Raw genomic sequence first — 22,228 nt, 5'->3', positions numbered from 1 at the left:
ATGTCTATAAGAAGGTTCATATCAGCGTGGGTTCTGCGCTGTCCGTTCAGTAAAGTGGTGCATGTACCATTTTTGAGGCGATTCCGCCTCAGTGGAAAGTATAGGAGAAATGCTAAACACTCACAAAATCGCTTTGTGTAGCGATTGCGTTTTTAAGAATATATACATTGTATTTATTATTTTCCGGGTCAAAGAGTTCACTTCCTGACTTGCATCAGGGAGTGAATTACAAAACTGTTCAGAAAAACATGCTTAGAAAACTGCTAAGCACAAAAAAACAAAAACAAATCGCCCACCCAAGCATGGGAATTGAAAAAAAAAATGCGTCAAAAACTACCCAACACCGATGGACACGCAGATGGAACACAATGTGAACAAGCCTGAATGATGCTTTAGTGTTTGCTGCCCTGCCCTTTTTATACCACCAATAACATCTTACAACTGGGGATTTCTATATAGATACCCCTACAGCCAAGGAAAGCCCCCTGCAGAAAACTATGGCCCATATGCAATTCACTTTTTCTCCTGAGTTTTCTCCTTGTTGATAATTTCACACCTTGGCCCATATGTAATTCACTTTTTCACCTGAGTTATCTCCTAGGAGATAATTTTCATCTTCTCAATAAACTAACTTTTTGTAATGCTGGGGGTCATACTTTCTGACCACCCAGCACAACAAGGCTAAGTAGCTGGATAATGGAAGAGGCTCCACAGATGGACACAGGAGTAATGAACAAGGGAGCAAGATTGCCCATAGCAACTGCAGCTCTGGGCCGCCTATCAGGCTAGATGCTATGCGATACAATACACAACAGACGAAGTCGGTAACAGGCTTGGGTCATACACGTTAATTCAGATGTCAGTCGTATTGGAAGGATTAGGCAGATTTGTAGTCGAGAGGCAGGCAAAGGTCAGTACACAAAACAATATTACAATAATACAATACTGACTGACTAGAGTACATATATATCGTGCTGATGCGCAATATATGAATTTAGTTCTCAAATAATTCACTAGCTAAAGCACAAGTAATGACAATTAACAAGACAGACAACAGACAGATGGAATGCTCAGACAACATTCACACTGAGATAGACAAGACTAACAGGTAGAAGTGAACTAATGGCAACCGCTGCTATAGTTTGTCCTCAAGAACAAGGCTAGAAGAAATACTACCAGCCACCAACGTGGTGCTGGCAGAATCTAACTATCAGATCAGAAGGACTTCACTGACCCCCGCAGGTCAGCAAACGTCCAGCAGGCATGACAATACAGAGCGAGGCATTATATATTTACAATAACAACTTTCACAGCATAGACCCAACGACAACTCAGAGAGCTGATCGGTATGTCGGGCAGGGTCTGAAATGGGAGGCAGACTTTTTATGCTGGCATCAGCCAATGGATGCAGGTATGCAAATTGCCACACAGCTGAATGGTATTCATTCAATCCTGAGCTGGCTTGATTACCATTTGCTAGCTGAAAGATTAACATAACAAATGCATGCATTACTATGCAATAACATGCATGCAGGAAATCCAGGGCTGTCTGGCTGCAGTTCAACTGCAGCAAACCATATAAGTAATCCTGACAGCATCCTGAACTGCTCTGAGCTGCAGAGTAATTGCAAATGACAATAAGGAGGAGTTGCAAAAAGATAGCTGTATAGTCTACACTGAAGAGAAGAGTGAGGAGGACATGTCATTCCGCTGAATGAAAGTAATATATGATGCTGCTGCTGCTGCTCTGCACCCCTCAGCCCCGCCCTGTTCCATGCTGGTAAAGGGGGAGGAGAAGCGAATGCATTGTGAGGGGTGAGCAGGGGCCTTTGCCAGCTGTGATTTGCTAAAGGTCCTGCCGGGATCACAGTACACCTCTGCAAGGTACATAATGAACTCATGGGCAATCATATCCACTAGGATTTTGTAAGAGTCTTAAAGAAACCTAAAAGCCCCATTCTGTTTAAGCCAAATTTAGATTTACCACAGCCTTCTTCAGATGAACTTGCAAATGGTCTTTGTTTCAATGATGTCAGAAAACACACCATAACATGCCTGATGATTTATACAAGAGGAAGAGTCTTTCTCTTCTGTATCTAGAAGGGATAACACTTATCAATGTACGAGTGGCAGCTTGTTTTCCTTAAGCAATATAAATGTTTATAGTATCTCTTAGTTAAACTTGATAATATATTCAAGATGAGGTATCCTGGAAAATATAAGCATGCCACAAAAAAGCAAGAAGCTAAATAAGTTTTTTTTGGTGGGAGAATTTAGTAGAACTTGGATGAAACAAGGGAAAATGCATTCATGTTTCCCCCAGGAGCTGTAAATGATTAAACGCATTTTACTGGCTTGCTTGAAATTGTACAGTACTATATAAATTATACTGTTTGGTAATAAGCTTTGCAGTATCATCTGCAAGAGCGTATTTAACTACTTCCCAACCTCGGAAAGATTAAAGAGACTCTGTAACAAAAATGTCATCCTTTTTTGCTACTATCCTACAAGTTTCTAAACCTATTCTAATGTGCTCTGGCTTTCTGCAGCACTTTATACTATCACCGTCTGTAACAAATCAACTTATCTTTCCCCTGTCGGATTTGTCGCCCTGTGTCTGGAAGGCTGCCAACTCTTCAGTGTTGTTGATCTGTTACGCACGCCCCCCTCCAGGCCCCCTCTATGCACACTCCCATGTGGGTTATTTACATTAAGCAGCTTGAGAGAAGAGAGCTGCCTTTTACAAGCTGGATAAATCGTCCTCTGTTAGGCTGTGAAAGGAGCTGGACTGTCACATACTGAGGAATTACAGACACGGGCAGAGCTGTCTGCAGGAAGAAACAATCAGCCTGTGAGAGCTGCAGGAGGAAGACGGTATACACACAAATGATCTCTTGAGATTCAAAAGGAAGGCTGTATACAGCCTGCTTGTGTATGGATGTATTTTCTGTGTGGACATTACTGTACATCAACCTACTTCCGGTTTTGGTGGCCATTTTGTTTGTTTATAAACAAACTTTTTAAAACTGTTTTTGACTACTTTTAATGCAGCTGCGAGCACCAAAATTGTGACAGAGGGGAATAAGAGATGTCCCCTAACACACTGGTATGTTTTCTTTTGTGCGATTTTAATAATACAGATTCTCTTTAAGGGAATTTGTACTGAGCTGCATTTAATCATTTCAGGTGGTTCATTTGCACATCAGTAGAGTATCATTTGTGTTTGTTGCTATTTTTCTGTACATTCAGTCCAATTAGCACAGCCCTTCAAACACAGGAACCTTTTCATGAGCATAATGTGATTATTAAAGGATACCTGAAGTGACATGTGACATGATGAGATAGACATATACAGTGCCTAGCACACAAATAACTATGCTGTGTATCTTTTTTTCTTTCTCTGCCTGAAAGAGTTAAATATTAGGTATGTAAGTGGCTGACTCAATCCTGACTCAGACAGGAAGTCACTACAGTGTGACCCTCACTGATAAGAAATTCCCATTTTTTCCCCCTTCCCCTCCTTTCTTGCTCTCAGAAGCCATTTTCTGCTAGGAAAATGTTTTATAGTGGGATTTCTTATCAGTGTGGGTCACACTGAGTCAGCCACTTGCATACTTGATATTTAACTCTTTCAGGCAGAGAAAGAAAAAAAGGAACACAGGATAGTTATTTGTAGTAAAGGAGTAGGAGAAACAGCGCTGGGCACTAGGCACATATGCTTCCAGTGAAATTTATTGACAGGTATACTCCTCTTATTGGCATAGTTATTTGTGTGCTAGTTACTGTACATACACATGTCTATCTCATCATGTCACATGTCAGTTCGGGTATCCTTTAAAACTGAAATTGAAAATATGTTGTATGATCGATTATGAAGAGTCAAAAGGGCAAGGCCTTGAAGATGACGCAGGTGGAGGGATTCTGTGGTGTGTTTTTTAGAGGTATGTAAGTTTCAGACCAATGTACTGGTGAACCTCAATAAAAAAATCTGTCACCTTTTTAGATCAAGGGAGCATGTTCGATTCAGAACCAAAAGCAGTGGCTTAGCAATAGAGCATGCAGAGGTTGTGACCACACCAGTGGCCCTAGACCTGATAAGCCTACATGGCTCCTCCATCCTCAGCTCTTTTTTGGTGCAGTAATGATCGCCTCTACATTATATGTCCCTTGATTGTGGTAATCGGTAACAAATCATACTGTTTACTGTACCTCACTCACACAGTAACCGTCCTTGGAGAGATAGAAACAAAGTACCTCAGCGCTGGATAAAAATGATCTACACTCGTGGTGATTCAGGATTTAAGACAGTACCTGTATTGAAGATTTCCCACCTCAACAGTCCACCAGTTGATCCAGGAGTGTAAATAGCTTGATGTAATCCCGATATCCAAGAATCGGCGTTACAGTAGTGACAGCATCGATCGCCGCACAAGCTCCGCTCACTGGTAACGCTGGAGGGCTCTCCCGATCATGTGACACCCGAACTTCCGGTTTCAACACTTCCGCGTCTCACGCTGGTTACGAGCGTCCTCTGATGTACGCTTGTGCTAAAATGAAGGAAGCGGAAAATAGTGTACACTGTGAGGTGAAACAGCCACACGCAGGGGGAGCCACTTACTGGAAAATTTCTTGATTTATTAGCAGTATTGCAACGTAGCCTCCACTACCCGACTCGAGTTTCGGCTCTCGCCTTCGTCAGGGGGTGGGGCTACCTGAACAGGAGGTCATTTTTATACATAACTCCTCCCTTCACATACTTAAGGGAGTAATGTTTAAAACATAATAAAAATAAAAAATAAAAAAAAAAACATGATAAGACAAGTCAAAAAGACCAATAAGATGAGTATACAGAGTAAAAATACGATAAAATATAAATTTTAAAATGTTAAAAATCAAAGCCAATGTGAACCACTACACAATTGCTGGTAACTTTTATATCTAAATATATAACAGGTATGTTCACTGCCCAGGATTACTAAACTTCATTCATCTCTTATAAAACAGTTCAAATCTATATTGGCATTAAGTCCATTCGGTGCGAGACTCTGTAATTGGAATATCCACCGAGTTTCCAACTGGGACAGGGCTTTTATTGCACTGCCCCCTCTCCAATGTGGACTTATCGTATCTATTCCATAGCATCTGATACCATTTGGATCTTTCCCATGGAATTTTGAGAAATGATCAGGGACACTGTGAGCTTTCTTATCAGGATGGCCTATATTGTATATGTGTTCTGAGCATCTTTTCTTTACACGTCTACCCGTGCGGCCTACATATTGCAGGCCACACGGGCACTCCAAAACATATACCACATTGGTTGAATTGCAGGTTATAAATTGGTCAATAGAAAATCTTTTCCCAGTGCTAGTGGAGGTGAAGGTGGTCATCCTGCAACCTCCATATTCACAGATTTTACATTTCTTCAGTTTTTTGCAGGGAAAAAAACCTTTTAAGGTGGGGAACATAGGTGGTCTTATTCTTTTTATACAGTTTTTTACAGTGGGAAACGAACCTGTATCTATTGGAAATAAAGAAACAGCTGGAGGATACAGACACCTACCTCAGACTACCACGAGACCCTACGGAACAATTTCGGCAGGATCTAGAAGTTCTATTGAAAGAGGGCTTACGAATAGGAATATTGGATCAGCAGGAGTTTGATTATCTAAATATTAAATACCCTAGAAAACCAGTGATCTATGCCTTACCAAAGGTGCATAAGGATCCTGTGGCCCCACCCGGTAGACCAATAGTGTCAGGAATTAATTCTGTGACCTATCGGGTGGGTGAATACATCGAAGTTTTCCTGCAACCTTTGGTGAAAGCCACTCCTTCCTATATTAAAGACACATTAGATGTCATATTGAATCTACAGGAGCTTAATGCACGTTTATCAGATTGGTCAAATATGTTTCTTTGTACTGCAGATGTCAAGTCCCTTTATACGTGTATCCCAATCTTAGGAGCAGCTGAGAGCATTGCCCGGTATTTAAGAGAAGCAGTGGACATCCCTACTGTTCAGGCAGAATTTATTCAGAAACTGTTGGATTTCTCCATGTCCTGCAACTATTTCTGGTTTGAGGGATCCTTCTACCTACAGAAAAGAGGTGTAGCGATGGGGGCTAAGCATGCACCCAGTGTAGCAAACCTGTATATGTCGGATTGGGAATTTACCAGTCTAGGAACGTTTAAAGAAGGCCCCCTTTTATTTTGGAGACGCTTTATAGATGACTGCCTCTTTATTTGGCGAGGGGATGAGACCTCTTTATCCTCTTTCATCACCTCCATTAATGACAACAATTGGAACCTAGAATTCTCGGTCAGTTATAGCAAATTGGAAGTCAATTTTCTGGATCTGAACATTTTTGTTGAAGATGGGCAGTTGAAGACAAAGTGTTACTTCAAGGACAGTGATAGGAATTCCTATATTGACTCAACGAGCTGCCATCATGCCCCCTGGTTACAAAACATTCCTAGGGGCCAATTTTGCAGAGTACGTAGGAATTGTACGAAAGATTCCGACTATTGGACGCAATCGGAGATCCTTGCACATCGATTCATCGAGAAAGGTTACAGCAAAGACTTGATTCAGAGTGAGAGGTTAAAAGTATTGAAAGAGGGCAGAGATGTTAGATTAAAGAAGAAGAACCCTATAGCTATGTCATCTGCCACTACCACCTCAGAGTTCTCCTTTATCACTACTTATTCTCGGGATCATAAAAAGATGAAAAAGATGCTCAATGACAATTGGGGCATCTTAAAGGAGGATCCCGTTATAGGCCCTGTATTACCTGATAAACCAAAGGTAATTTATAGAAGACCTCAAAATTTGGGAGACAAGATAATTAAAAACTGTATAAAAAGAATAAGACCACCTATGTTCCCCACCTTAAAAGGTTTTTTTCCCTGCAAAAAACTGAAGAAATGTAAAATCTGTGAATATGGAGGTTGCAGGATGACCACCTTCACCTCCACTAGCACTGGGAAAAGATTTTCTATTGACCAATTTATAACCTGCAATTCAACCAATGTGGTATATGTTTTGGAGTGCCCGTGTGGCCTGCAATATGTAGGCCGCACGGGTAGACGTGTAAAGAAAAGATGCTCAGAACACATATACAATATAGGCCATCCTGATAAGAAAGCTCACAGTGTCCCTGATCATTTCTCAAAATTCCATGGGAAAGATCCAAATGGTATCAGATGCTATGGAATAGATACGATAAGTCCACATTGGAGAGGGGGCAGTGCAATAAAAGCCCTGTCCCAGTTGGAAACTCGGTGGATATTCCAATTACAGAGTCTCGCACCGAATGGACTTAATGCCAATATAGATTTGAACTGTTTTATAAGAGATGAATGAAGTTTAGTAATCCTGGGCAGTGAACATACCTGTTATATATTTAGATATAAAAGTTACCAGCAATTGTGTAGTGGTTCACATTGGCTTTGATTTTTAACATTTTAAAATTTATATTTTATCGTATTTTTACTCTGTATACTCATCTTATTGGTCTTTTTGACTTGTCTTATCATGTTTTTTTTTTTTTTTTTTATTATGTTTTAAACATTACTCCCTTAAGTATGTGAAGGGAGGAGTTATGTATAAAAATGACCTCCTGTTCAGGTAGCCCCACCCCCTGACGAAGGCGAGAGCCGAAACTCGAGTCGGGTAGTGGAGGCTACGTTGCAATACTGCTAATAAATCAAGAAATTTTCCAGTAAGTGGCTCCCCCTGCGTGTGGCTGTTTCACCTCACAGTGTACACTATTTTCCGCTTCCTTCATTTCAGCACAAGCGTACATCAGAGGACGCTCGTAACCAGCGTGAGACGCGGAAGTGTTGAAACCGGAAGTTCGGGTGTCACATGATCGGGAGAGCCCTCCAGCGTTACCAGTGAGCGGAGCTTGTGCGGCGATCGATGCTGTCACTACTGTAACGCCGATTCTTGGATATCGGGATTACATCAAGCTATTTACACTCCTGGATCAACTGGTGGACTGTTGAGGTGGGAAATCTTCAATACAGGTACTGTCTTAAATCCTGAATCACCACGAGTGTAGATCATTTTTATCCAGCGCTGAGGTACTTTGTTTCTTTCTGACTTATTTTGGAGCTTTGGAACCAGCTCACCTTTCAGCAGCTTATCCTGTTGCGCCTGCTTATTGTTGTTTTCCCGTCCTTGGAGAGATGGTTTTGGTTGTCTGTATAATGCGATTATTACACATACAGAACTGGAGTTTAAAATTTACACTGGGGCCCATGACTCTTTAACTATGTCGCTAAGCAAAATCAAAACCACGCACTGAACTGAAAAAGGAAGGAGAGGAGTGAGAGGGAGAAGGAGAGAGAAAACACAAGAGTGGGGAGACAACAGAAAGGTCAGAACTTATGACTTATGAGGGGACAAGTTCACCATCAGATAGCAGCAGATAAACTACATGTAAAGCTTCATACACATACCAGATGAAACTTGGCTGAAGCTGCAATAACAACCTGCTCTGCTGGGAATCCAGAGTGTCTACGGCAGCCCTGACCCCTCTCGATCCTCAAACGCATATAGAACAGAGGCGCCAAAAAGAGTAAAAACACTATTATTTAAAAACAGTAAAAAGAGGGAAGGTAAGGTGGACTTACCTCCCTCTAGCAGTGGACAACAAAACTCTGAGGTAGAGTAGAATGCATTTATTAAACAGTGTAACTCCTAAAGATGCAACGCGTTTCGCGGGCCACAGCACCGCTTCCTCAGGCTATACAGGAGTTCAAAAAAGCTGTATCCAATCCAAGTATTGAATGAGCGCCTCAATTCAATACTTGGATTGGATACAGCTTTTTTGAACTCCTGTATAGCCTGAGGAAGCGGTGCTGTGGCCCGCGAAACGCGTTGCATCTTTAGGAGTTACACTGTTTAATAAATGCATTCTACTCTACCTCAGAGTTTTGTTGTCCACTGCTAGAGGGAGGTAAGTCCACCTTACCTTCCCTCTTTTTACTGTTTTTAAATAATAGTGTTTTTACTCTTTTTGGCGCCTCTGTTCTATCTGCGTTTGATACATATTACTTATCCGCCCTTGGTGGAGGGGTACGCCCCCTTTTTTCTCCTGTCTACAGAGAGCGACTTTTATACCCGAGTGGGGTCGGGTACCAATTCTCCCCACCTGCCTTTCAAGTGGTTGCCTGCTGGTGACCCTTTTTTGTGAGTATAATTCTGCACAAACTATCTAGACAGATTTTCTCTGTTAAAACTATATTGCACTATTAGGCTCTCGGTGCCCTGTTTTTTCTTTTGTTTTACAAGTACCCCCTCTCGATCCTCAATCAGCAGGCCAACCTGGCAGATCGCTTTGGCCGAGCTACGACTGAGAGCATTGTTGCTCCACTCCATCGACACTCTGTTTTTCCCCAGCATAGCAGCAGTACACATTGCTAACCTGCAGGCTACTGACATGTCTGTCTGCTTCTGCCCTGCAATGGGCATGTGTACGGGCCTTAAAGAGGAACTCCAGTGAAAATAATGTAATAAAAAAAGTGCTTCATTTTTACAATAATTATGTATACATGATTTAGTCAGTGTTTGCTCATTGTAAAATCTTTCCTCTCCCAGATTCACATTCTGACTTGTATTACATGGTGACATTGTTACTGTGGGCAGATTATGGAGCTGTTTCTAGCTGGTCTGGCTTTAACAGACAGCTATTTCCTGTCTGAACATTGTTACATTGTGACAGTTTGCCCAGAGTACCGTACGGTACCAGAGCCTCTTGTGGGAGGGGTTTCAGCACAAAATCAGTCATACAGCGCCCCCTGATGGTCTGTTTGTGAAAATCATTATTTTTCTCATGTAAAAGTGGGTATCAGCTACTGATTGGGATAAAGTTCAATTCTTGGTCGGAGTTTCTCTTTAAGAACAATAAAATTATCAGTCTTTCAGAGTTTTCCCTTAACCTACCTGGCGGTGCATTTCTGTCTGGAATTAGGAGTCAAAAGCAGTATATTTTTTCATGAATTTTAGGCCTCCAATTCTTAAGTCTTAACTCACCAAAATATATCAGAATAAAGGCCTGCTAGACATTCTGCATATAAATAAAAAAATGGAACACAAAATTGTTGAAGTAATTACATTTATCAATAATCTGAAAGATTAGCAAAACTGTACAAATAAGGCAGCAGATTATGCAGTATGTACATATATACTCCTAATACACCTCCCGTGTGTGGTATATTTTAAAGCAGGGAATTGCACACAGGGCGACATCAAAATCATGGCAGTAAAAGCGTGATTCTTTCCTGATTTTTTTCCCCTTCTCATCGGTCTTGCTGCAGCATACAGCACATGTCCTAGTTGGGGCATTTTTTGGGGGAGTTGGTGGAATGTATTCCTTAAAATGACCGCCAGTGAGGCGCTCCAGGTTTACCACATAAGAGGCATGGCACCCAACTCTGGCATCTGCTGAGTATTCTATACTCTGTGTGTTGTACAGTGTTGATAATATCTGAACGGGGATGATAAGTGTGACAATCCAGCCCTGCGATCCCGTCTAATCTGCTCCCGTTAGCATACACAGGAAGTATGGTGAGCAGACTGACTATAAAGACCGGTTGCTGGATCGTGAGGAGAAGGAAGTTAATGCGACAGAGCGTGCCAATCCCGTCTAATCTGCTCCCGTTAGCATATGCAGGAAGTACGGTGAGCAGACTGACAAAGATTGATCGTGCAGCTGCAGACAATATGTAATGGGACAATCGCTCACCAATCCCGTATTACTAGGCCACTGTTGCCATGCAGATCTCATGCACTAGAGACTCCTGGAGGCAAATTCACTGTGTGCATAGCAAACGGTTAAGATTGGTTGGAGGTGCCCATACATGTACAATCACGATTGTATGTACAATCGGTAAAATAAAAAAATATCTATTTCACTCTGGAAATCAGGTAATTTCACTGCCACCACTCTTCGATTTGCCAGGGCGAAGAGATCATAATGCGGTAGCTAGCCAAATCATGTTCGACAGGCTCCAGTCACCGTTCGGGGAATAGTCACTTCCGAAGGCTTAAAGACTGTGAGCAATGTGACGTTTAAAGAAAGGTTACTGGGTCCATTTATGATGCAATCTCGATTGTATGTCCAATCGATAAATTAAAGTTATCGATTTCGCACAGAAAATCTGGTACTAGCTAATCCTGGAAGGAAGAAACGGTTATTTACAACCTAGCTATCAAATCAACAATTTATAAGCAAATAATAAAACAATGCGGTAGTATGACTGACTCTTCAGAGGGCAGATTCGTTGTAGCAGCAATCAGATGACCAGAACAGGCACAAGACTGTGAACGATAAAAACGTTAGTTTTTATTCTAAAACTACATACACACAGCCTAATTTAGCCCACAGATAAATATACCTGCCCGGCAGAACAGATTGGTTTGATAGAAAGAGAGTAGAGATGAAAGGAAACAGAATGTCTTAATGTACAGTTCAAATACCGTTATTGGTAGTCCATGCGGCAATTGCAAGTCTTTGGAGGAAGTCCAAGATGGCCGATTGCCATTGATGCCAAGAGGCCCTTTGTGAGAAATAATTCAAGTGAGTTGCCAGTGTCCAGCTGGCTGTCCGATGTTATAGACAAAGATTTCCGATGAGGGACGCTGGACCTTTGTGTCATTGGAGTTTTAATCCTCACTGTAGATGGGCGGGGTCATGACATGTAAAAGTCCAGCCTTGTGCAATTTGAATAAGGCAGTGCCCCCTTAGACAGGGAGAGATTTTGGCCCAATTCATGTTTTGCCCGCTTTCTCTGTGCCCGTAGGTCACATCAAGAACCCGAATGAATATTCATAATCATCTTAAATGTGTGAATCTGCTAATATCAAACATGAGGAGTCTGGATGACTCATAGCACCGTCCTCCCTTTTCACCTTACCGGCACTGGTACCGAAAGATCCAGAGGGCTGGAAATCTCTCAGGACCAGTGTCACGTGAAGTCCAACACACTCTGCAAATGTAAAGGATCTGGTATTTTTGTAACCTCAGAAATATTACCAATATAGTAGTTTAAGGATTATTAAGGGTTACAGTAGGGTCATCTGCTCGCTGAGCTGAGCTAGCTGGTAGAGGACCTCCTTTGATCTTCCAGCTGAGGGAACCCTGAGAGACCCCCTGCAGTTGGCTTTTTTCAAGTATGGAACTGAGGAGCCTCACAGTCTGGAGGAGAGCAGTGTAGGTGTGAGATTTCTCTCTCTCTGCCTGGTGAGTGTCCTGGACAAAAGCAATATCTCAAGATTCTTGCTTTGGGAAAGGAAGCCATTTGATGCACCTAGTGATTACAGGAGTATCTGACTTGCCTAAGGGTCATTAGCATGAAGTTGCTACATTTGACCAGGGAGAGGAACTGTATTAACCCCTGGCTTCCCTGATCGTTTTATAAACCAAGCCTTTTCCTATCTGCTGTCACTTTTTAATAGTGGCTACAGGGAAGATTTTATAAGGCTCTAACTACTTTATTAGGACAAATAAACATTTATTCGTCACAATAAGCAGTTCAGACCAACAAAAGATAATATGGCTGTAGGAGTAATAAGGTAGATAGCAGAGGCAGAATTTTCAGGCATGAACAAATACTTCATCTAGTTTACTAGACTTTAAAGAGGAGCCATCAGCCATACTTTCTGAGAAAAACAACAACAACACATAAATAAGTAGATAAATACTTGCAATACTTGCTCTACTTACATAACATGTACTGCACTGTCCACGTTTTGATTTTAGTGATTTTTCTATAGTAAGAAAAGAGAAAATCCTTCTTAGGATTCTCCATTCTAACTGTGTCTATTTTGAAACCAATCCTGATGTCATTTCCTCCCTTACTCTCCTCTGCCTGATTGTGTATACATTGCCCACCCTCCTCCCAGTCTTCAGGCACTCCCACCCAGCTTTGCAATAGAAAGTGCATTGTCTTAGCATGAGAAATATTGGCCAATCAGAGATGAACAGAGGTGTGGGAGGGAAAAACAGGAGGGAAAGAGACTTCAACCAATCAGGGTGCATTAGTTAAGTCTTAGGGGAAAGTAAAGTAGCAAAAAAAGACAACCCAGCATGCCCTGCAACTTCCTTTGTGCGGCAATGTACCAAATAAGAGTCAGGTAAAGTGGGGAATGATCATTTATCAACAAGAAAAGTAATAGTGATTTTTAATTTTGGACTGCCTGGTTAGCATCCTTATTACTTGTTTGCCATATAAAAATAAAGAAATGATTTTTGATTTTATGCCCGACAGTTACACTTTAAAGAGTACGTTTATACTCGGTGTTATAATACAGGTCTAAAATAAGTATTAAATAGATGTATAGCATTATTGCTCATGACCTTATTCAAAAAAACTATTTTTCAGGTGACTATCAGCTGTGGAACACCTGCAAAAGGCAGTCTATGAAACCACCTAATGCTTACCGTCCTCCAACAGGAAAATTTGATATCAAGTCTACATTTCAAGATCACTTCCAGTTCTGGTCACCTTGTCGCTCCCGGTCTTGTAAGCCAATAAATGTCAGTTTAGGTTCACAAGTCCCTTTTGACAGCCTCACCAATTACAGAGTGGATTATATTCCGTACACTGTTCAGAGAATAAGATTAGGTGAGAAGGAAAAGTACAAGCCTAGTGATGAACCATTTGATAGTCTTACTACAAACAAGCAGGACTATAAAGGTTTACCAGGAGAAACTACAAAATCGCTGAAACCTATTCACGGCTTAGTAAAATGGGGCATTCCTTTTAACCACACCTCTGAATTCCAAGATAAATATAAAGTGTGGCCACAGCCTCCCCCTTATGAGAAGAAGATTTTAACATATACTGAGCCAACAGGGAAAATGGACTTGTTATCAACAACTCAGTGTGATTACACACCACATATGTTCCAGCCCAAAACCAATTTTAAACCAGTGAGCCAATATCAGAAGCATTCTGACAATTTTGAGGCCATTTCTATTATGAAGGAAGACTACAAACCTTGGAGGGGCAAGAAAACAACTCCTCTGAAGCCTCAAGCATATCGTATCAATTCAAGTGGACCATTTCTTGATATGACAACAGTCAAGCATGACTATGTACCTCACCCTCTTCAGTACACCATGTCTTTCAAGCCAGCAAACAAAGCTTTTATATCTTCAGCTCCTATGGATGATCAAACTACACACCGCACTACTTACACAGTCAAACCATTTCAGGTTTGTCCTTTTCAAAAAGTGGCTGATGGGCATGATTACATAAAAAATGATGCTAATGGACAAAGGCGTTATGAATTTCTCCCTGGCAAAGAAAACCACCTCTCTGACTTTGCTACAGTCCCAAAGTCTGCCAGATTGTTTCCACCAATAGATACCTTTACGTCACCCACAGAAGTGAAGGCTGCTGCTTAAATTGTTATCTGGCAGTACAATAATAAACACCATACTTTTTAACTGAAGGATTGTGTTAGAGGGTCTTTAAAGTAACAGTTTTCTTTTAGGTGAATACATTTAAAAGTTGTCCTCGTCCATCAATATTGAAACCTCAGTATAGGACAGTTCATCTTGCTAATTCTGCTATAATTACCAAAATGTATTAAATCATCTGTTTACTTGTTACACCAATTAGATACTATGACTGGAAGATTATCCAGACTCTCCAAATATCCATGATCGAAGAATTTGTCTTGACTTTGGGCCGAGCAATGAGGGTCATTACCAGCATCTTCATTTTCTCAGTATGTAGAGTGTAAGAAGTTGAGAGTTACTTGTATAGCTTAGCCTCAAACTAAAGATGATTATTATGACACGTCAGAAAAGCAAAGGCAGTTAGCACTGATAAATATCTGCCACAGGTTATAACCATAAATTTTCTTGCCTAGGAGAACTCATGGAGAAGCATGTGATCATTTTGATCAGCCGATAGATTTATATGGCTCTAATTTGCTGGCCATGACCATGCGTGAAACCAGGAAGTCATCACAGCAAATCAGAACCTTACACATCAATCAGCTGATCAAACTGGTTGCATGCTTCTCGATGAGTTCTCCTAGGCAGGGTCATCCCTAGTTATAACATAAAAGAACACATTCATCCTGTTGTAAATACATATCGCCTATTAATGAAGTTCACAAGAAATCACACCATATTTAGTTGTGAATGGTTTATAACCAATATCTTAATTCTAAATACACTATTTGCAAAGGACCTCTTGGTCCAGAAGATAGGAATGTTGGCCACTAAAACCCCTAAAACCTAATTGTAACACAAGGACTGTTTTTGTTCTCAACCATATTTACTGTTCCAGTCTATGAGATTTAAGCCAACAGTGAAGGTGAAGAATTAAGGTTGAGAACGCATCATCTTAGTTTTCAACACGTATGAAGTATAAATATTTTTACTTACTAAACTTGAGGTATTGCACTGATTGAATGAATTTAACACAAGTAACATAACTTAGGTTTAACAATAATAAAATGGATGAATTGGGAGTATTATTGGCAATTTTACCATTTATACCTGGACTTCAGGCTTAAAAACAAATTTCACATAGATGGTTTATCTATAGCTTTAGCCATTGCAGTGCAGTCTAGAACCAGATGGGGGACCCAGCTTGTTCACAATCTAATATTATTGTGTCCGTTCCACCTCCAGTCCCAGACACCTGAAGTTGAATCAGTGGGACTCACTCTTCCCAGTGAGAACACAAGCCGATACTTTATGTATTAAAAGCTTAATAAAGTCCATTTAACAGTATACAAAAAGTTAATATTAGGCTTATAGCAATGGAGACCTATGGGATACTGTGTTTATGTAAGCATACCATGAACAACCGTAGGCAGACTCATTAACTCTTACCAACAATTGACAAGAACATTTATATTGCGCTTTCTGATGGACTCAAAGTGCCAGAGCTGCAGCCTCTAGGACATGCTCTATAGACAGGAGCAATGTTAGGGAGTATTGCCTAAGGTCTCCTCATTGAATAGGTGCTGGACTGAACAGGAAGACCCGAGATTCAAACCCTGTTCTCCTGTGTCAGAGGCTGAGCCCTTAACCATTACACTATCCAGCCACCGCCAAACACATACAGTACATCCATTGAGTTCAACCAGAAAATAAAGCAAACACCAGCCTGCACCCTCACATATCCCTGTTGATCCAGAGGAAGGTGAAAAACCCTTACAAGGCATGGTTCAATTAGCTCCAAAAGGGAAACAAATTCCTTACCGACTCCAGATAGCAATCAGATATAATCCCTGGATCAACACCACCAGTAGAGATGGCCCGAACGGTTCGCCGGCGAACTTCCGTGGGTTCGCGATCGTGGAGAACCGCAAACTTTTGCGGAAATTCGGTTTGCCCCCATAATGCACCATTAAGGGTAACTTTGACCCTCTACATCACAGTCAGCAGCCATATTGTAGCCAATCAGGCTACGCTCCCTCCTGGAGCCACTCCCCCCTAATAAAAGGCAGGCATCGCCGGCCATTTTACTCACTCGTGTGCCTGCAGTGAATAGAGAAGGGACAGCTGCTGCTGCTGCAGACTCTCATAGGGAAAGATTAGTTAGGCTCTTGTAGGCTTCTTAGCTCGCTCCTTGCTGATTCTTATTGCTAAAATAGCACCCCATAACAGCTCTTTTGAGAGCTAATCTTGTTCTTGTGATCTATTTTTTTTTTTTGTGTGTCCCACTGACACTTGTATTGTTTTCAGGCGGTCTTACACGCCCATGGCGCGTTTTGCGGACATTCAGCGGAGAAACAACTTGCCAGTGAGACGCTTGATATGTGATAGCCCGACTCGCTGGAATTTGACCCTGGTCATGTTCACTCGCCTGCTAGAACAGGAGAAAGCCGTCACCCAGTACCTGTACAATTACAGTAGAAGGACACAATCTGGGGAGATGGGGATGTTCTGGCCCCCGAACTGGACACTGATGCGAAATGCATGCAGACTCATCCTGCCGTTTGGGGAGGTGACCAACCTGGTGAGTCGCAGTGAAGGCGCCATCAGCGACTTGAACCCATACGCTTAATTCCTGGAGCATGCCATGCGTAGACTAATGGATCAAGCTGTGGAGGAGTGTGAAGTGGAACAGTTACGGCAGGAACAGTTGTGGGAGCAATTTACATCAGAATTAGATGTTTCCTCAACACCTGCGGCAGCACAGAGGGGGGAGGAGGAGGAAGAGTCGTGTGGGGAAGAGGAGTCAGACTCAGATGAGGAAGGTGTTTCTTTGGAGGAGTAGGCGGCGGCAGAAGAACAACCGCAGCAGGCGTCGCAGGGGGCTTGTGCTGCTTGACGTTCCCGTGGTATTGTTCGTGGCTGGGGGGAGGAGAAGGACTTACCTGATGTCACTGAGGAAGAGCAAGAGGAGATGGATAGTACATCTGCATCCAACTTTGTGCAGATGTCGTCTTTCATGCTGTCCAGCCTGTTGTTATAAAAAAAACTCAAGGGGAATGAGCTGTACTGGGTGGCCACGCTACTAGACCCTCGGTATAGGCACAAAGTGCCGGACATGTTACCAACTCACCAGAAAGGATGCAGCACATGCAGAACAAGCTGGCAACTATGCTTTACAATGCGTTTAAGGGTGATGTCACAGTACAACGCAATAAAGGTACCACTGCCAGTAATCCTTCTCCCCATGTCCACGCAGGCAAGGACGCTCCAGCGATCTCATGGTGATGTCGGACATTCTTTAGTCCAACGCCTCGCCTTAGCACTTCCGGATCCACCCTCCACCAGCGCCTGGACCGGCAGGTAGCCGACCACCTGGCCTTAAGTGTGGATGTAGACACTGTGAGCAGCGATGAACCCTTGGACTACTGGGTGCACAGGCTTGACCTGTGGCCAGAGCTGTCCCAATTTGCTATCCAACTTCTGTCTTGCCCTGCCTCAAGCGTCCTGTCAGAAAGGACCTTCAGCGCAGCTGGAGGCATTGTCACTGAGAAAAGAAGTCGCCTAAGTCACAAAGGTGTTCAGTACCTCACCTTTATCAAAATGAATGAGGGATGGATCCCACAGGGCTACTGCCCGCCCGAAGACTAAGTCAGTCCCCACACACAGCATCTCTGCCTGCACGCCGTGTGACTGGCTGCCTGCCTGCAGGCCGCTTGACTGCCTTCTCCGCCACCACCAACAGGGTCCAGGACTCCAGGCGGATTTATGAATTCTTAAGGCCGCTGCTAGCAGCGGCCGCTATAATAATTTTTCTTGTGCGTGTACATGCCTCCCTGCAGCTGCAACAACAAAACAAAAGGCATGTACATGTGCCCATTCCCCTTCGTGATCATTACCTTGCCACGGTGAAGGGGCTTGTGTATCACAATGAAGCACTGACCGCCGGCTATATGAGTGTCTCGGGGGTGACACACCAAAGATAATAAGGTCATTGCTTCATTGTGGACAGACCAAATTTGATCAGCTGGACAGTCACTGTTGTTCTATCATTGAGCTACCACAGCCCGGCGACCATATGGGCTTGAAAACTGCCACGGCCTGCACTCTGGCCATGGTGCGCACCAGTCCAGCACGGCCGTCAATACGCAAACAGCGGTTTGCGGTGCGTTACACAGTGAGCTTGGTGCGTCAGTGTGAAGCAGTACTCAAATTACACTCCCTGATTGATGTATACACATGCAAGATGTTTTAAAGCACTTTCGGCCTGCAATTTAGCATGCAATGTGATTTCTGCCCTTAAAACGCTGCTTTGCGTCGAATCCGGATTTTTCCCAGGGACTTTTGGCATGTATCCCACTCCGCCATGCCCCCCTCCAGGTGTTAGACCCCTTAAAAACATCTTTTCCATCACTTTTGTGGCCAGCATAAATTTTTCTAGTTTTCAAAGTTCGCCTCTCCATTGAAGTCTATTGCGAAAATCAGAGGCTCGGGCCATCTCTAAACACCGGGCATTACCTAGTAAATATAGCCATGGATGTCTTTCAGCGCAAGGAAAGTATCTAAGCCCCCTTTAAAGAGACACTGAAGCGAAAAAAAATATGATATAGTGAATTGGTTGTGTACTATGAATAATTACTAGAAGATTAGCAGCAAAGAAAATATTCTCATATTTTTATTTTCAGGTATATAGTGTTTTTTCTAACATTGCATCATTCTCTAATATGTGCAGATTACACAACACTCAGCATTCAAAATGAGTCTTTCAGAGCAGTCTGTGAAGTAATGACCTCTCCTCTGGCAGAGAAAAAGTAAATAGTTCAATAACAGTTGAGATAATAAAAGTCAGATAACAGCCCTCTCCACGACTTTGAAAGTCATAGAGCTTAATGGCTTGTTTGCATAGAGATAACAACTGGAGTTTCTTAACTCTTCCTGTACTGGAAACAATTAGACTAATGTATCTGATCTTAATGTTTTATTTCTTAGCTGTACTACACATACAAATCATAATATCATAATTTTTTTTCGCTTCAGTGTCTCTTTAAACGCAGATATAACTTTGTTGGATTTTGATTTCAATTCACTTTCAGTAGAATTCCTTTATAGTAAATTCAAGGGACCTGGCCAAGTAGTTTACTGTACCAGAAGTTTACTATATCAGAATTTATTATACATAGTATATGAATACAGGTGCATTTGCTGAGACCTGGGGAAAGAGTTTACTATCACCAGAGGTTCAGGTAGTCCCCGATTTACGAACGACCCGCCGACATGAACGGCCGCCGACCCGCTGCAATGACATAACGCAACCGGGGAGTACCTCTTCTGCTGCCGTTTTTAAAGCAGAGTAGGCGAAGCGGAGGGTAGATAGGAGACATATCACTTGTTCCACAATGGTGTAAGGTCCCAGCGTGCTGCCCGGAAGCTGCGCGGTCCTTCCTCTCTCTTCGTTCACTGTCCCCCCGGCGGCTTCACATGCGTCGCATGACGCAATCAGGAAAAGCCCCCTAGTGGCGACGCCTCCCGATGCGTCATTATGCGACGCATGAGAAGCCGCCTGGGGGACAGTGAACGAAGATAGAGGACAGGCCGCGCAGCTTCCGTGCAGCACGCTGGGACCTTACACCACCGTGGAACAGGTGAGATGTCCCCTATCTGCTTTCTGCCGCACCTTCTCTGCTTATAGAATGGGGGAAAAGGTGGCTGGCACAGCGTCCTGACTTAAAGGGATACTGTAGGGGGGGTCGGGGGAAAATGAGTTGAACTTACCCGGGGCTTCTAACGGTCCCCCGCAGACATCCTGTGTTGGCGCAGCCACTCACCGATGCTCCGGCCCCGCCTCCAGTTCACTTCTGGAATTTCAGACTTTAAAGTCTGAAAACCACTGCGCCTGCGTTGCCGTGTCCTCGATCCCGCTGATGTCACCAGGAGCATACTGCGTAGGCCCAGTATGGTCTGTGTCTGCGCAGTATGCTCCTGGTGACATCAGCGGGATTGAGGACATGGCAACGCAGGCGCAGTGGTTTTCAGACTTTATAGTATGAAATTCCAGAAGTGAACCTGAGGCGGGGCCGGAGCATTGGTGAGTGGCTGTGTGGTCACAGGATGTCTGCGGGGGACCATTAGAAGCCCCGGGTAAGTTCAACTCATTTTCCCCCGACCCCCCTACAGTATCCCTTTAAGGACGGATTCAGGTTAAGAACGAACCGACAGTCCCTATCTCGTTCGTTAACCGAGGACTACCTGTATCAGAGTTTGCTATAATGAGATTCTACTGTAGATAATTTTAGACTTACATGTAAATTACTTGTAATGAGTAAGATAGATGATAATAATAATACATTTTATTCCTACCTAGGAAATACTGTATGGCATTTGTTAGAGCAGTGGTTTATAGTAGAGATTTCATGGGATAGAGTTACATAGGATAGTGCTGTATCTGTTCTGGCCTGTGTACAACCTGTCTCAGTGCCATCAGCTGCCTATGGAGGTGGAGGCCATTAGGCTGTCACCAAGTGCAGAAAAGGAAGCAGGCTAGTGATGTACTTGCAGTGTACTGTTACACCCGCTAAGGTTTCAGACACTCAGTGCTAGATGTTTGCTTATCAAGGCATCTACAGGCCACCCTGCTCTTACCGGTATAAAAAAACTCAGCATGTTGCTGAATTTGCCATTAAAATCTGCGAGACACCTGATATATCATAGTACACACTGACTCCACTGTAAACCAAGCTCTGCAAGGTCATATATCTCATGATGTACAAACTGTTTATGCCTTTACTTTCTCTGCATCATTAGTAACTTCTAGGGCTGAAAGTAGCTGTAAATATACAGACAGCAGATATTACTTCATTCTCTGTGACCAGCTACTGGCTTGTTGTCTTATCTCATTTTGCTTTTAGCTTATTCGTCTGGATGGATCTGGAACCAATCTTTGGATCCCAACTAATTACATGAAAGAGATGCTTCTGTGCTACAAGCTCAAGACAAACTGTGGATCTCTGCCAATTTGCTGAATGCATTATTGTCATTGAAATAATGGCTGTCCAGTCATCTGAATGGAATGTTCAAATCCATACAGTGTTCAGTAATCTGAATACTGTAGTAGCTTTTTTTTTTTTTTTTTTTTTTTACTGAAATTGAAACAAATTGGATTTTCTGACTTTATTACAATGGTGTTGTTTCTTGTTTAACATGCTCAGTAAATTATTTGGCATATTGCATGATATTACTCTTGTGGCTTGGGTTCTTAATCTTAATAAGACCACCGCAACCTTCATACAATAGTTCTGTAAAGAAGATAGTAACAGGCACTACGGTTGCTGGCTGTGGATCTCACCTGATGTCAGGTTCCTTAAGTTAGGGTTCTGTGCAGAATATCCACATAAGGTTAGCTCAGGACTCAGAAAAACAGTCCATATATATCAATGCAAAATAGAAAAATAGTCCGACACTCTGATCCATGAAATAAAAGAGCTTTATTCCATAGGCTCATACAAATATTAAAAAGTGTAGCTTGCTATTCAGCATGACACAAGTTAAAGGTCTTCAACACACTTGGCATGAACTCATACCTTTAAGAGCACTGGTTGTGGCAGCGGCGGCCCGCCTAATGTCTGTTTCACTATACAAGCATCTTCAGAGGCAATGTGGCTTAGCTCTTAAAGGTATGGGTTCATGCCAAGTGTATTGAAGACTTTTAACTTGTGTCATGCTGATTAGCAAGCTACACTTTTTAACATTTGTGTGAAATAAAGCTCTTTTATCCCGAAGTGCTAGACTATTTTTCCATTGATAGTTCTTATGTCACC

General features: G+C 42.5%; 2 protein-coding genes across 4 annotated transcripts in view; one reads left to right on the top strand and one right to left on the bottom strand.

Moving 5' to 3' along the window:
* SAXO1 (stabilizer of axonemal microtubules 1) overlaps positions 1-14,467 on the top strand; it is a 118,753-nt gene extending 104,286 nt beyond the window's left edge. For both annotated transcript variants that reach the window (XM_068234390.1, XM_068234389.1), the window contains one exon: positions 13,393-14,467. In XM_068234390.1, the coding sequence (XP_068090491.1) occupies positions 13,393-14,420 (1,028 nt within the window). In that variant the 3' untranslated portion in view covers positions 14,421-14,467. The remainder of the gene's footprint in view (positions 1-13,392) is intronic.
* The window catches only part of ADAMTSL1 (ADAMTS like 1), a 529,495-nt gene that overhangs the window by 14,180 nt on the left and 493,087 nt on the right, over positions 1-22,228 (bottom strand). The gene's annotated exons all lie outside the window — the stretch shown is intronic.

Source organism: Hyperolius riggenbachi, chromosome 1, assembly GCF_040937935.1.
Source record: "Hyperolius riggenbachi isolate aHypRig1 chromosome 1, aHypRig1.pri, whole genome shotgun sequence".
Taxonomy (NCBI): domain Eukaryota; kingdom Metazoa; phylum Chordata; class Amphibia; order Anura; family Hyperoliidae; genus Hyperolius; species Hyperolius riggenbachi.
The sequence above is the reverse complement of the archived record's forward strand: the minus strand, read 5'-3'. Positions and strand labels throughout refer to the sequence as shown.